Source organism: Grammomys surdaster, unplaced genomic scaffold (assembly GCF_004785775.1).
Source record: "Grammomys surdaster isolate TR1022 unplaced genomic scaffold, NIH_TR_1.0 367, whole genome shotgun sequence".
Classification (NCBI taxonomy): domain Eukaryota; kingdom Metazoa; phylum Chordata; class Mammalia; order Rodentia; family Muridae; genus Grammomys; species Grammomys surdaster.
In genome coordinates this window covers 3,848,031-3,863,851 of record NW_021604786.1, presented here as the reverse complement: position 1 = coordinate 3,863,851, position 15,821 = coordinate 3,848,031, and the positions used below count along the sequence as shown (strand labels likewise).

The 15,821-nt window shown below is 45.1% G+C and overlaps 1 protein-coding gene across 1 annotated transcript in view; it reads left to right on the top strand.

Moving 5' to 3' along the window:
• Positions 1–522: 522 nt before the first annotated feature.
• The window catches only part of Ank3 (ankyrin 3), a 316,865-nt gene continuing 301,566 nt past the window's right edge, over positions 523–15,821 (top strand). The window contains exon 1 of the mRNA XM_028780242.1: positions 523–636. Coding sequence (XP_028636075.1) covers positions 523–636 — 114 coding nt within the window. The remainder of the gene's footprint in view (positions 637–15,821) is intronic.

Genomic DNA, 15,821 nt, shown 5'->3' with positions numbered 1-15,821 from the left:
TCTCTCTCTCTCTCTCTCTCTCTCTCTCTCTCTCTCTCTCTCTCTCTGGTGGAAGATTCTAAAGTCGTTTCTTCAGGCTTAGTGCTGGCTTCTCGGCTGCCGCGTGTGTGGTGACTCCCGATCTTTCCCCTTTACAAGAGCCACCCTTCGCAGCGCAGCGTTCCCCCTTTGGAGGAATCACTTAGACACTTCCAGCTGGTGGCAGGGGATGCGGCCATAACACAGCTCCTCCGGTCCCAGCTGCCTCCACTACAATCTCTGCATCAGGATGGCTGCGCTCTCCTCGAGAGGGGAAGGCTCAGCAAGGTGTAGGATGAAATCTGGCCCCTGCTCTGGTGGGTTTTGAAAGCTGCCGTTTCCCCAGCATCTCTGCCTCTCTGCCTCTTGGATGCTTCCCTGCCTTTCAGCTCAGGCTCCTCTCCTGTGAGGGCTATGCTTCTCTGTGCCTGATTAGAGGTACCCAAGAAGATCACCTTTTCAGAGAAAGCTCTGTGAGCTTGACAGGGTCTTTTTCAATGCATTATGGCTCATGCCGCCTCCCAGTTAAAGAAAAACAGGGATTTAGAAATCAATGCGGAAGAAGAGACTGAGAAAAAAAGGAAACACCGCAAACGGTCCCGGGATCGCAAGAAAAAGGTAGCTATGTGTGCCATGGCCTCTCATCTTTGTGTATGAATCTCCTTCGACATCTCTGGCAAGCACGGAGAGCTCTCTTCACGTGCATCATAGAGTGTAAATTGGGAGTAGAGATGGGGGGCTATCAGTAAAGCATGGTCACAGGCTGGGCTTGGGCCAGGGATGCCTTTCTCTGGGGGTTTGGGGGGGTGTGATTGCAGGGTTCTGCAGAAGCATGTTTGTGCAACACACAAGGGTGTTGCCAAGGAGTTAAAGTTACTTTCTTTGCAGCTGGGTCAAGGTTAAATCTACTGCAGGTGACTTGTGTTTGCCGGGAGAGCCGGCCTTTGTACTTCTTAGAGGTCCGTTGTTCGGAAAAACGGAGCTTTGTGCTGGAAGTGTGTCACATGTGTGCCCGTCTTGGGTAGCTTTGTGACCTCGAGCTGGCTCCTGTTCTGCCTTCTTGCTGCCCTTGGGCCTCTTATCTCTAGGAGGCATTTTTTTTTCAGCTGGGGTTCTACAATGGAAATGAGCTCCTAGAAATAACTTTTTTTGTGTGGTTAAATAGAGCTGAAATCAGAGGTTTGAGTTTTACCTGCTGGGCGAGAGTGATCCTAAATGCAGGAATTCCTGTGACATGGGGTGGAGGAGAGCTCCCTGCAGCCTTCATCACTGATGGCCCAAGATCAAAGCCCTGATGGGGCACTGTGTACCCCCTTCTGATGTCTAGGACTAGGGGAGGGGGAGACACAGGAGAGTGATTCTGGGCCAGTGGTATTTCATCGCAGTTAAAGATTTCTTACTATTTGATAGGTTTGCCCTTTAAGATGACTCCTGGGTACTGGCTGCTCTGTGATGCTCCAAAGGCCTTTCCCTGCATAGCAATTAATAAAATTTGACCAAAACCCAGTGATCTGAATAGGGAAGCCAGTCATAAAGCATTTTGATGTGTCTTTGTGTGAATACCCCCAGGGAAAGGAGGCTTTTTCTATAGTTTTCTGCCTTGATCTGTCTGCTTTGCAAATGACATGCAAATTCCAATCCATCTAATATACCTGTCTTCAAGAGAGAGATGGCTATCTGGGGTGTCTTTCCCAGTTCCTTCGGGGTTAGGAGTAGGCCTTCTGCCTTTTGCGACAGAACAGCCTGTAGGAGACAGAGTTTGGAGGGCTGCGGTGATTTTGCGGCAAGATGTTACATTCGCACAATTTCCCTTGGGGTGTTGGTGTAAATAAACTCTCCTTGGATCTGTTTTCATAAACGTACAAACTTGGGATAAGGAATTCTGTGATGGCTTATTTCAAAACCCCGTAGAGCAGAGTTAGGAGAGGACAGTGTTTTGCTAGGCTCCAGTCTTGCTTTATTCTATGAGGCTTGCCTAGGAGAAGGTCAATATGGATGGCCTCTTGCCAATAGCCCTGCCTCCACTCCCTGATGCTAACTGGCCTTCCATGATACCGAGGTACAGGGATGGATGGATAGATAGATAGATAGATAGATAGATTTAGTGTCATCCTGACAGTTGATGGCAGGACCTGTGTAGCTGGACCCCTGTTTAACTAAGAAGCCACACAGGGAAGTGTGAGGTAGAGTTCCTTCAGGACTCACTGAGCTGGAGCAAAAGCTTCGTGCACCAGAATGCTTTGCTAGAAGTGTGACAATCTGCCCAATGTAAATCTCTTAGCAACGGGAGGGCCACATAGCGCAGTATCAATATCACCATTGTGGACAGGGAAGCTGATGTAGATACATTGTTCTCAGGGCGCTCAAACAGAAGCTGCCGAAAGTGGCTCAGGAATGACACTATCACAGTGTCACAGATGTATTGTGTGAAGAACACCACACTGTGGAAGATAGACCCCCATGGTCAGAATTTTTTCCATGGATGGCTCTTAATGTACAGAGTTACAGTTTGATTACTTTGAAGACAAACTCTCTATCCACTCTGTATCCAAATGTAACTTTCATTCTCTGAATTGCTTGGCTTTGAGCCTCTCCTGAGCCTTTTCCTAGAATCCTAATCAGAGCCGGTGCGATACTTTGTTCTATAAGACAGACCCTGTATCAATAGAAGGGAAAAGCTGTAAATATTGCTTTGTGAGTATTTATGGGAATAGTTGGTTATTCATACGCAGAACTATCCTCTAGGATCTTCTAATTCCATAAAAGTAATAGTGAACGCTCTCAGACAACCCTTTCTAGAAAAGCTTAGGAAGTATCTAAGCCGCTGTTATATAAAAGATCCTCTGACTTAGAAATGGAAGATTTTGGTCCATGGCAATCCCACAGTTCAGGTTTAAGCAAGCCCAAGATGACCCTGTCTTGACTGTAGGACACAGCGGCAAACATCATGAGATAAGATTAACTATTGTAGTCTAATCAGAATGCCTTAGGAACCCTAATGCTAGACTGACCTCCATCAGGTTTCATGAAGCCCAGTTAACTGCACACTTATTTTGTTTTAGATAATATTAATTAGGAGCAAGGACAGCACACACACACACACACACACACACAGAGAGAGAGAGAGAAAGACGCACACACGCATACTAAAAATGCTAATGAATTTGCAATTAGTTGAATTTTAATAAAGATGTTTTATTTGGGGTAACTTAAGTGGTTTTAAGTGAGTTCAAAAAGAAATGCATCTAAGAAGTGCTTCAAGCCTTTTCTGGGAGTTGAAGGGGGGTGCTATTGGAGACAGACCCCATGTCCCCGCACATGCTCAGTGCCTGCTCTCTGGCTGAGACCTATCCAGGCCCCTCATTCTGTCTGAAGTAGCTACAAGCAAAGCTTTAATGGATATTGGTTTGAAGACAGACAGTGCTTCCCATAGTTCCCCTTGGATCTTTCTGACATAGTTCTGTTTCCCTGCACACACACTCCTCTTTTAATGGGCTGCTTAGGGCTTTCAGCAGAAGAAGGCAAGCCAAAGTGGGCACAATGCCCTAACTAGGTGATGCCAGGTCTCTGTTCTTGGCAGCTGGCAGAGAGAAACTATGTCACTGGCCCATAGGTGTGCGTGTGTGTGTGTGTGTGTGTGTGTGTGTGTGTGTGTGTGTGTGTAGATGGCCCAACCTGCCACAGACTCCATGAGCTACCTTCTGGCAGTGCCTGTGCAGTTTCTGCATGCCCCTTGCTGCCATTTTCAGTGCTCTCTGCATGTTCTGACCTTCCCCCAACCCTGATGAGCTATTAGTACATTTCTGCACTGAGAACCATCAAGAAAAAGAAATCTAAATTATGTAATACCTTGTCTATAGACGAATGACTGATTGTTTATATTTATAATATCCGATAAAACGAAAATCAAAACAAACAAAAACCTTGAAGGCTGTCTGAGAAAAACTCCGACACTCAGGTTCTATGGAGTTTCTTGATGTCTCTGGGCATAGCTGACCCAGTGCTGGATACTGGTGTGAACTGGAAATCATGTGAGTAATTCAGTGTTGTGAGTACTATCCTTTCGGATAGCTAGATGTTGAATTTGAATAATCAATAGTGAAGTAGGAATAATATTCCCACTGTTTCGTTCTTACGTTTGTTCTTTCATCCAATCATCGTGGGTGAAATGAGTTCTATCTATCAGATTTGGCCCCGGATGTTAGATACAAAGTTCAAAAAGAAAATAGTTGTAACAATGTAACTCATCTTCCTCAGGGCAGAAAGAGCATCTCCAAGAGCTTTATGGACATCTCCCCTCCTCAGTTGACTAGAATATGTTCAGAGAAGGATCTGAGCCTTGGGGGACAGACAGGAAGGATGGGACCCCAGTGACCAAAATGGTGACCTCAGGAGAAACCACTGGGCTACACAGAAAGCAGACAGTATTTTGGGATGCTTTGGGGGGGATGGAAGAATGAGGAACTTGGGGGGGGGGGGTGGAGGAATGAGGATCAGGCAGAAAAAGTCAGGAGGATGCAGAATATGCAGACCTGTGTGTTCGCCATCCTACAGGGATTGGCCAGATTCCTGCTCCAAGGTGGCAGGGTGGCTGTTCTGGAGCAGTGAATGCATTGCTTGTCAGCTTTGTAGACAGCAGCAGCGGCAGAGCAGTCAGGGAGCTGGGATGGTGATCCAGGCAGGAGATGCTGGGAGCCCAACCCGGGGGAGGGCGGGGATCTGCCAACAGAGAGGGGGTGTGGCATGCGAAAGATATTTAAGGGAAGATGCAGTAGAACTTGGCAATGGCTGGTAGGTGGGAAGTGAGAAGAAATCAGATTCTAGGGAAGCTGCCAAGTTCCTGGCTCGAAGGGAGAAATGAAGAATCACATTTCCTGGATGCAAAGCTTCGCTCCCGGGCCCATTTGCTGACGACCGGGTACCATGCACCAGGTGGGGCTTTCTTTGCATTGCCTTGTAGGTAGAGGCTCATTGGACATTCAAAAGAACCCGGCAGAATGTGTTTTTAGTACCTCCATATTGCAGATGAAGAAACTAAGTCATAAGCCAGTAGACTGGTTTTAGGAAGCTCCAGTGTGGGCTGTTCAGTTCTCTTGACCTGCTATTGCATGGCATCATTCTGTCACTACTGTACATACAATAGACTTGTGAGGGAGATGGCTCAGTTGGTAAAGTACCTGCTAGAGAGAACATGGTGACTGGAGTTTAGTCCCCAGCACCCCCATAAAAAAGATGGGCACGCTAGCATGCGCCTGTAATCCTGGGACCAGAGAGGTGGCGGCGACAAGGAGATTGCTGTAAATCGGATGGCTAGCTACCCTAGCTGAAGGTGCATTCCAGGCCAGGCCACAGAAAGACTTTGAAAAGAACAAAAGATCAAGGGCACCTCAAGAATGACATGAGAGGTTGACCTCTGAACTCTAGACTCTCGTACCTGCACACATGTGCACCCACGTGAATACACGAAAACACAAGAGGGAAATCTTAAAAGTTATAAATGGCCTCCTTGCAGAAAGTTTTGTAAATGAGAATTTATTGCTTATATCGACCATCTCAATTCAGTCGGCATCTCGGGATAATTCAGCTTTGCTGCGTGTCTTTCTTTCTCATCCTCTTGAGTTTAAGGTTTTACCTGAAACTTCTGCCTTCCAATGTTAATGTTGAGGGATGTAAATGTTTTACCTGCTCGTATGTCTGTATACCATGTCTGAGGCCAAAAGAGGTCCTCAGATTCCCCCCCCCCATGGAACTGGAGTTACATAGAGTTAAGAGCCACCATATAGTTGATAGGAATGGAATCGGGGTTCTAGGGAAGAGCATCTAGTCCTCATGACTTCTGAGCCATTTGAGCCCCCAAGTTCTATGTCCTTAAAATGTTTTTGAATGCTGCAAATGAAATGACCAACACTAGGGCTTCAAAGATACACCAGCTTAATGGTATCTTAGGAGTGTGCGTGTGCCTGCACTATGTCAGAGGGATTCTAAGAGATTAATGTTTTTATCTCTCTTCTCCGTGGCACAGATATTATTTTTGTCTCCATTTGTTCATAAAAGGATTTGCCTGACGTGTTGTAACTAGTCTGTGGTGGACGTAAACTTCTTGTGTAAGGTCAAAGCAAGAAAGGGCTGAGAACAGACTTCAGAGTACATGAACTGTGTCTCTTGCTGGGATGTTTCATGGGTCTTGACATGTTGCAGTTTCCTTCATACCTAGCCAACCGAGTATTTATGTCGTAAGGTACTGGTTGTTCATTCATCCTGCAACCAGGCTTTTACGGGATGTGATTGCTCGGGGGCCCTCAGGAGCTTGTCCTGTTTCCATATTTATCAAGCAGAGAGATCCCGGGTCTCTGGGGGTGGGGGGAGCTCATTCTCTCTGTTACTGTACTTGTTGTGCTGAGCTGTAATATGTGTTTTCATGGCTACTTCATCCAGGAGACCAGGTTCTTTGAGGCCAGGTCATAATAATCGGCTATAAACCAACTGAGTCTTGCTGCGTCAGAGGATGGGATCAGTTGGCAGATGGAGGCTGGAATGGGTGGATGGAAGGTAGCCCTGTGTAATGATTACGAGCACAGGATGGAAGCTAAGGCTATGTGAGGTTGGATGGTAGCATTATCACTCGGTTCCATGACCTCGGAGGAGCTATTTGACCTCTCTGAGCCTCAACCTCTTCATCTCCAAATTGTCTGTCATTGTAGCATGTGTGTGTGTGTGTGTGTGTGTGTGTGTGTGTGTGTGTGTGTGTTAGTCACAAGCCACAAGGAGAGTCAGTGAATGCCTGGAGAGCAGGTTGATACTACGGAAGAACTGCATAGCATTGGCTGTTGCTGCTATTGAGAATGAACAGAGGAACAGAAAAGTAAATTATATCACTAGCATCTGGCACCTTCAGGAGTTATACCAATTAACTCCCAGCTCCCGAGGAACACCTTGCAGAGCACCAAAGGGTGCTTAACTCCTGGTAGGAAGCCTGCAAGTCTTTGCCCTTGACTGGCACACCATTATCCTGGGGATGCAGAAGATATCTGCATTAAGACTTGTCAGCCAGCAGGCTGGTTTCCCAACCTCACTCATACTATGCTACTATCTTTCTTCCATAATTTTCTCTCATCTGTTCATTCAGAGCACCATGCACTCTTTGGCTGTTGATCAGCTAGTACGGCGAGTGATGCAAAATCACATTAGATATGAATGATACATTTATTAATATGTCTGAATGTGTTATTTAAACTCAGAGGTTTAGGGTCTTCCCTACCACAGTTTGTTTGTTTTCGTTTTGTTTTTGCCTTCCCCCCCCCCACCCCCCAAGATAGGGTTTCTCTGTGTAGCCCTGGCTGTCCTGGAACTCATTTTGTAAACCTTGAACTCAGAAATCCACCAGCCTCTGCCTCCCAAGAGCTGAGATTAAAGGTGTGCACCACGACACCCAGCATTTTTTTTTTATATTTTTAGGGTTACTTTTTGTTAGTTCTTTGGTAACTTTAAGTTTTGAGCATATTTACCCCCTCCCCCAGCTCCTCCCCTATTTATTCTCTCTGTCCACCCAACTTTGTGACTTCTCCGCCCGGCCCCCCCCCCCAAAAAAAGAGACTGATCAGGTCCAGTCTCTGTTTCCCATCCCTTCATAGATATGTGGCCTTCCAGCGGAGTGTGGTCAACCTCCCACACCCTTAATGACACCGATGTTCCCTGTTCCAGCAGCTAGATGGCCAGGAGCTCTTTGGCAAGGGGTGGGACCTTCCTCTTCCATGCTGGGATTTTGTCTGGCCTGAGCTTGCACATGGCTTAAGAATCCCATAATAACCACTGTGAGTTCCCATGTGTAGCTGCCCTGCTGTGTCCTGTGCCCATTCACTGCCTCTGACCCTTAGAGCCTTTCTGCCCCGCCACCTCACCTTTTGCAGTGGTCTCTGAGTCTTAGACAGTGCAGCATAAATGGTCAACTTATGGCTGAGTGATCTACTATCTCTTATTCTCTGCACCTTGCCAATTTGGGGTCTTTGGGTTAATTGCCATTTACTGCAAAAAAAAGAGGTTTCTCTGATGAGGGATGAGCAGTGCATTCATCTGCAGGTACAACAATGAGTCACTAGGAGTAATTTTAATACTTTGTCCACTTTTGAATAATGCTAGTAGGTTCTCCAGAAGACCTAAACTTGTTTAGCTACATATTCTTGGCCCAACAATGGGGCCAGGTATGGATTTCATCCTGTGGAGTGGAAGTTAAGTCCAATCAGAAAGTGGTTGGTTGCTCCCATGGTCTTCATGTCAGTATTGCACCGGTGAGTGTGTCTTGCCAGGCCAGTGTTGTCCTGGCTCTCCAAGTCTCACCGTTGCTGTTGATAACTATTTTTTTTTATTCCCCTTTGGACCTGTAATCTCTTTTTTGTATGCTAATTTTCCTTTTTGCAAAGTGATGCATCTATAGTCTGTGTATGTTGCTTTCTGAAATCTCAACACAGAAAAATGGTCACTTTTCATAAGTCCCTTAGAGAGATTTCAGCAGCAGGTGAGTGTGTTTTGACTCTAGCACATTTTTACCTGCATCTATTGATTCATGTAATAAAACCATCAGTGGAGTACAGTAGCCCCACACCTTTAACACTAGCACTCAAGAGGTAGAGGGGTGGGTTCTGGTGTAGCCAGGGCTATATAGTGAAGCCTTGGGCTTGGTACTGGTATTACAAAAGAGAGACTTCTAGGACCCCCCCCCTTCTCCCACTTAGATAGCATTTGCCTTGATCTGTGATCTCTACACAGATAGGTAAAGGATTAGAAGCAAACAAAGAAATTAGTATTTTTGTGGCTTTCCTGTGTGCTCAGGGCCTTTTGCATTCTTCATAGTCTTCATGATTATGTCAGTGCTGTAAGAACACACAGTGTGATCCATGTATTCAGAAGTCAACACCTTTTCGGACTGCCCTGGGTCTGTACCATTCCCAGTCCCTTGTTTAAGGCTGTAGCAACCTCTGGTGAGGCTTTCTTAGGGTCTTTACTAATGGGTGTTCAAGGTGAACCTAATATCAAGAAACTAATATTCCTTTTTGAGAAATTAAAAGTTAAATGATTTAGGAGTTGAAATTTTTATTATTCGTTGATGTTTAGATGCAAAGGTCTAAAACTGTGTATAAACAATTGCCCTTCAGATAATGCAGTTATACATTTAAGGTAGTGTTTAAGTGGACTCTAGGTACTAAAAAGTTTTTATTTATAGATGTTGATGTATAGATTCAACCCAAAAGGGGAATACCTATATACATCATGATATCGTCCTAATTTCATTCTGAATAAGCATTTGTCTAGAGAGAGAACTTTAGAAAACCAATAGCTCCTTGTAGCTTTGCTCAAATTGGAATTCTTCTGTTCTGTATAAATTAAAAATGAGGAAAGCAGTAGAACTCCACTTTGAATCTTCAGCACAGAGTAGGGGTTTTATGCTGGGCCCTGTCTGATTCTTGGAAGATGTTGGGCTGTTGGAGAACCAAAATACCAGGAAATCGGATGGTCATCAGTCTCCAGGGTGGGAACTATCTGTAGGAAGTGTCATTTCTAGTCTACTCTTTCTCAGTCACTAGTACTTTTCTAAATAATTAGGATGGACCAAAGCCCACCATTCTCATCTGACACATATATAGCTCTACTTTCTCCAAGTGTGAACCACATAGTAAAGAATGGGGGTGGGGGAGAGAGAGAGGCCGGCCATGGAAGTAGGAAGGACATTAGTCTAGGGTATTTTAGGTTCTGAACATAGAAATATCAACATATTTGTCATCCACATGGAGATGTCTCTACAGACCTTGCGGCTTCAATCATCCAAATAGTATTTTATCCCAGTGAAATGTAGTTTTATAAGAAATCTACAAAGGACAAGAGGGAAATACTTGCCTCACATGTGGGAGAAGCTGAGTTTCTATCCCCAGAATGCACCTAGCATTCCCACAAAGGGATGAGAGAAAGAGACAAGAATCCCAGCAATTCAGGTCAACTAGCATAGCATATGCAGTCAGGGAAGAAGAAACACTAACTTAAGCCAAGTGAAAGGAGAGGACCGCTATCCATGGTTGTTCTCTGACCTCCACACTGTAGAACACAGGTTCTCTCTCTCTCTCTCTCTCTCTCTCTCTCTCTCTCTCTCTCACACACACACACACACACACACACACACACACCATAGCACAGATGTACTCATACTCTCACACATGAACACACACAAACACAAAATAAAACCAGAAGGCCATACAGTTGAAGAAAGTAGTAAAGCACAGTTAATTTTAAGAGGGCCAGGAAATCAATAAGGCATGTAAACGGGTGGTATAGAGAGGCATGGGACTGGGGTGAGTATCACACACTGTGACTGAGGCTGGATGTTAGTTCACAGTGAAGCTGCTATGGATTGGGGATGGGGCCTGGAATGGCACCTCTTTGGGTGTCAGTTCCAGTATTGATCAACAGGGATATTTATTATTTTAGTGGAGACACAGTAAAGCAGCTCATCTTGCCAGCTTCCTGGAATCAAGGGAGCTGCTTAGCAAGGTTCCCAGCCTCCCTTCCTGTCACATGGTCTTAAGTGGAGTTGAGCAGCCCCAGCCAAAGAGAAAGGGGGAGGAGCTCTAAGAAAACTCAAGAATGCTTTGAGCTCTTCTGCAGCTCCCAAGTGATTGTTATTACTGATATTATTCATTGAATTGACTGATGAATGACTTCATACAAATACATCACTGACCCGACATAGCATTTGAGTGCTATAGGTTAGCGCTTCGGACACTCTCCCTTGACCCTTGGGGAATTATCTCAGCATTCTGAGAATTGCTCCCAAAGACTCCTGTGTTAACTACACTTTGCATTCATTAACACCAGTAATTAGTTTCTCGGTTTCTGCATGATCACCTAGATATACATTTTAAAATGCTCAAGAACCATATGTACGGGGACTGGCAAGATGGTTCCATAGATAAAGGCACGGGCCTCCAAGTCTGACAATGTGGGTTCAATCCTTGGGACCCACATGGTAGAAGAAGAGAAAACTGACTCCAGCAAGTTTTGCTTTGATCTGCACAAATGTGCAGCACGTCCCTTATACCGAAATAATAAGTGGAATCAATATTTTTCTTTAAGAACCGTATTTACAGGCACGTGATTCCCTGAACAAGTGGCCTTTATTTTGTAAATTGAATCAGAAAGGTTGAAGTATTTATTTGGTAAAAGGTAGCTCCTTGAGCTGTGTGGTGCTTCACTGTCTACAAGACATGTAATACACATGTACACATATAGAAGTCATTACCAGGTTTTTACCCCCTGTACAATGGCCACAGCAGAGGTAATGTAGCAGGTTTATGTTCATTGGGAACTGAAGGGAGAATGAATGTTCTGACGCCTACCTCCAGAACTCATAATAATCCGTTGGCTATTTTCATCAGCATAAACACGACTTCCAAATTTCTAAGTTACTGTGCCCTATGGCTTCTGTTTTTAGTCAAGTGTCTGTTGATGTGTGGTCAAAAGCAACCCAGGAAAGAAAAGGTTTACTCTTACAACCCTCGGGTCACTGTCTATAAATGAGGGAATTCAGGGCGGGAACACAAGGCGGGAACTGAAGCAGAGGCCATGGAGGAGTGCTTCTTGTGGACTTGCTCCCCAATGCTTGTCCAGCTTGCTTTCTTACGTCATCTAGGACCGACTGCTCAGGAATGGTATCACTGGCGGTGGTGGGCGGGGCCCTACCACATCAATCAGTAATTAAGATAATACCCCACAGACTTGGCTACAGGCCAACCTTACGGAGACATTTTCTCAACTAAGGGTCCCTCTTCCCAGACAGGACATGGTCTTATCACCATACACCCATGACTTTGTTTTTAAAATAAAGAGCTCAGGGAGAGCATGTGGCACAGAAGTTACCCCTTTGTTTACTAATCGATCCCTAAGTCATTGACCTATGAGGGCCAGATTGGGTGTGTGAAGTGAATCAATGTATGGAGTTCTCGTGACTATGAAGGTTACAATTTTCTGTTTAGGAGAATCGGGCCTAGAATGTACCAGCGTGTGACCTAGTGTGCCATAACTCACTGGGGTAAAGGGGGAAGTCAAGCCCGGCTGAACCCCTCTTCCCATCCTGAGCCTTTCCCACCACCCTACACCTACTAGAGTGCTCTCCATGTCACTCCTGGGAGCACTTCTTCTCAACAGCAAGTCGTAGTGTGCCGTACTGGGGACCCTTGCGTGAGATGCCCCTTGCCTTTTATTCCCGTCTCCTGGGGACGTAACAAACTGAGACACTATGAATGAAGGCGGACAGCTTGATGTTTCTTTAAATCTTCTTCATTCTTTGCAAATCCATCTTCCCTTAAGAAGGCCGAATTCCTAACAATGATAAAGAGCTAGATGTGTAATGAATCCCTAAAATGTTTGTGTTTTTGAAGCGTGGTAGCACATAGTTTCGCATAGCTGACTGGCTCTTTTCGGTTCTCCTTTAATAAGTTTATTCCCATGTCTTCCACGGTCTTCTATTTTATCTTAATCATTCGATGAAACGACTGGCGTCTGTTACTCTGCAGAGGCTAGTTTTCAGAGAATAGAAACCCAAAATAGAAAGATAAGAAGCTGGCATCAACATCAGAAAGCTATTTGAAAAGATGGCAGAATGTGAAAACTGAACCCCAGTGGGATTTGTCAGAAACATTCCTAATTTTCAGCATTAAAAAAAAAAATCTCATGGCCTTATTTGTAGTCTTAGTTTCCCCTTAACTGTGAGAGCAGCAGATATGAATGAGGTTTAATTTTAGGGAAATTAGAGAGCTTAGCTAAGACAGTAGATGTAAGTACTCCAAATTAATGGCTTTTAGGTTCTGTTAGTAAACTCAGCTTGAAATCTTAGGAAACCCACTATAGCAAATGTTAGGTTTGATTTATAGTAATATGATTGACAGGTACCAAAGGCTGTTGTTTCCATTAATGCTTGAAAAAATCTTTTAAGAAAGTTGGACCTATTCCCATTTTGTCAGTGGAAGAGAAAGGAAGAACAAAGGAAGAAAAGCTGAGACTTGGAAGCAGAGTTTATCAATGATAGACAAAAAAATAAAATAACGGCAGAACTCAAACCCATGACCGTGAGAGTACAAGCCATCCCTCTGAGCCCTACTTCACTATCTAGTGACAAGATTTTCACAGACATAGGAGACTTTACACTTGGAAAGATCATTCGCTTTGGTTGATGAGGGTCTTGTTCCCTAATCTGTTTCATGGCACTCATATGCCTCGAAGCCTCAATGATAACTTGCTACACAATAGATCGCTCAAAAGGTGCTTTTAAGTAATGGCGCATGGCCTGAGCTTCAGGTTTTCAATCTGCAGCTGCAAAAGGGACATTAAGCATTATTGCCAAGCGCAGAGCAGTTTGAATTGGGGGGAAAAAAAGAAAAGACAAATGCCAGTTGGACAAATGCCAGTGGATGTTAGAAGTGTAGAGTTCTGGTCTAGAAGACACCGCGAGTCAATTCATAAGTGAAGAAATTATGTTGTTCATAATATTTCTCTTCTTCCTCCTTTTGGCCACATGATCTCATATTGGGTCAGAAGTGAGGAGACAGGATGTGTTTGAAGTAAGCAGGGCTTCTGAACTCACAGGACCTCCCCACGGTGCACTGCTTCGTCTCTCTCCCCGAGGGACCTGGCCTGCTCTCCCCAGGTACAGTGGTACAGCCACCACAACCTGATTCAATAGGACTTCCGTGTATCTGCTTAAATCCATTCATACGGTAGCCTGCCTTTCAGTAACAGGAAGATAACCGTATCAATGTTGAAAACTGCTAAGTGTAATTAATATCTGTCCTCTGAAGCATGGCCTTTATTGAGGACCCCTGCTTACCATGCCGGTTCAGCTGGAGTCATCCTCAACTCTCATAAAAACAAATGCGTCCGTTATGCACGTTTATTCCAAATGGCGCTGATGTGTTAATGCCGGGATCCTGGGCTCACGAGGGTCACGCAGTCACTTGTCTTTATTACTGGAGAACTGGTGATCCGGATAATCTTCCTCTGTTCCGCTCAGTGATTCAGTTCAAAAGGCTCTGGATGTGCCTTGTCTTGTCTGAAATTGGATCTTGGATGGGGAATGCATTTTTAAAATGTGTTTGGGGCTAGAGATGTAGTTTGGTGACAGGAATTACGTGCCTACTGTGCACAAGGCCCTGGGTTTGAACCCACGAACTACAAAGAAAGTGTGTGTGTGTACGTATGTATCTGTGTGTGTATGTGTGTGTGTGCATGTGTGTGTGCATTTGTGTGCATGTATGTGTGTGCATGCATGTGTATATGTGTGCATGTGTGTGCATGTTTGTGTATGCGTGTGTGTGTGTGTGTGTGTGTGTGTGTGCGCGCGCACGCGTGTGATTCCCTGCTGATTCCGTTAGGACCTGGCCAATGGGAGCCACAGTCTTCCTTTCCCACAATCCTGCCACAGACACAGCGTGACTTCCTCTCAGCTGCCAGGTGTGTTAGCACAGATCTCTGTCATTGTCAAGCTTCCTGTGGAAGGGCCTTGTCTTTAAAAGCTGATGACTAGATTTTATACACGATCTCCCAGTGCATTTTCTACACAATAAAATGGAATAACAATGCGGGCATCTGCTTGGTGTGTGATAGGCGTTCTGGTTTTATGTCTTTTCTGGTGGATTAGTCAGGATTTGGCTTGTAGCAGAGAGAGCACTCTTACATCCATTTGCCGTTCTGGGCTTTGACCTGTTTTCCTGAAGCTTCATTTCAGCTGTAGTGGGACCTAAATTATTAATACAATCTGGGCTCTGCCTGTTCAGACAGCTTCATCTGCCCTGTTTTTATTTTTGGTGTTGGTATTGGTGATGGTGGGTTTTGTTGTTTGTTTTGTGTTTTTGTTTTGTTTTGCTGGTGAGAATCTCTGTAATAATAAGAAAAGTAACTTTTGGAGGCTCCATCCGATGAGAACAAGGGCCTTGGTAAGACCTGTGGACCTAGTATCTGGAATTGAAGCTTACCCCAGTTCTTCCTTCTCTGTGGCACCTGAGGTCAACAACTAAGCCTTCCTGAGCCTCTGTGGCCCCAGCCTACGTACCTAACACCTACCACAAAGCAATGCTAGAAAAACTAAACTAAATTGAACTTGAAGTGGTCAGCACAAGGTGGTGACTCACAATGCTAATCCCTCCTACGGTCCACTCTTTGTTTCCCGAGCCACTCACCCCTCACACCCCACCCCTCACCCATGTGCATCAGAGAGATGAGACCTTGTTTTCTACCAAGCATATTTAGTGGGGGTTATCTGTTAAAATGGGAAAGGACATTTGCTGGAGCGAATCAGAGCAGGAGGCCAATACATAGTAACTGAGAAGAGTGTGTGTATGTGTTGCGGTTTGGGGGGAATATTCCAAATAGGGCAGCGTAAGCAATGGAAACAGTGTGAGCTGTGGAGACATCAGCTCAGGTTCCAAAGAGGTTCTTGGCTTTTCATGATGCCCAGAACCACTGTTGATCCTTGTACACAGTGTCGGTCTCCATCAGAGGTACCTGCCCCAGCCGAGTGGATATTCCCAATGCCCCTTGCCCTCTGCAGACCTTTGGGGTTTACTGTCTGGCTCCTCCTGAGAACCTCCCCGAGGCCATTGCTGCAGAATTTAGAGTAATGTCCACTTTCAGGAAATGCACCTGGTTAGTTCTATCATTCTCAGTGGAACTTCAGAGACTGTGTCTCATATGCAGATTCCAGGGACCATTCACGGGATGTATGCAACCCTCAGAGGGATGCGGTTTCTTGCTGAACAATAACTGTC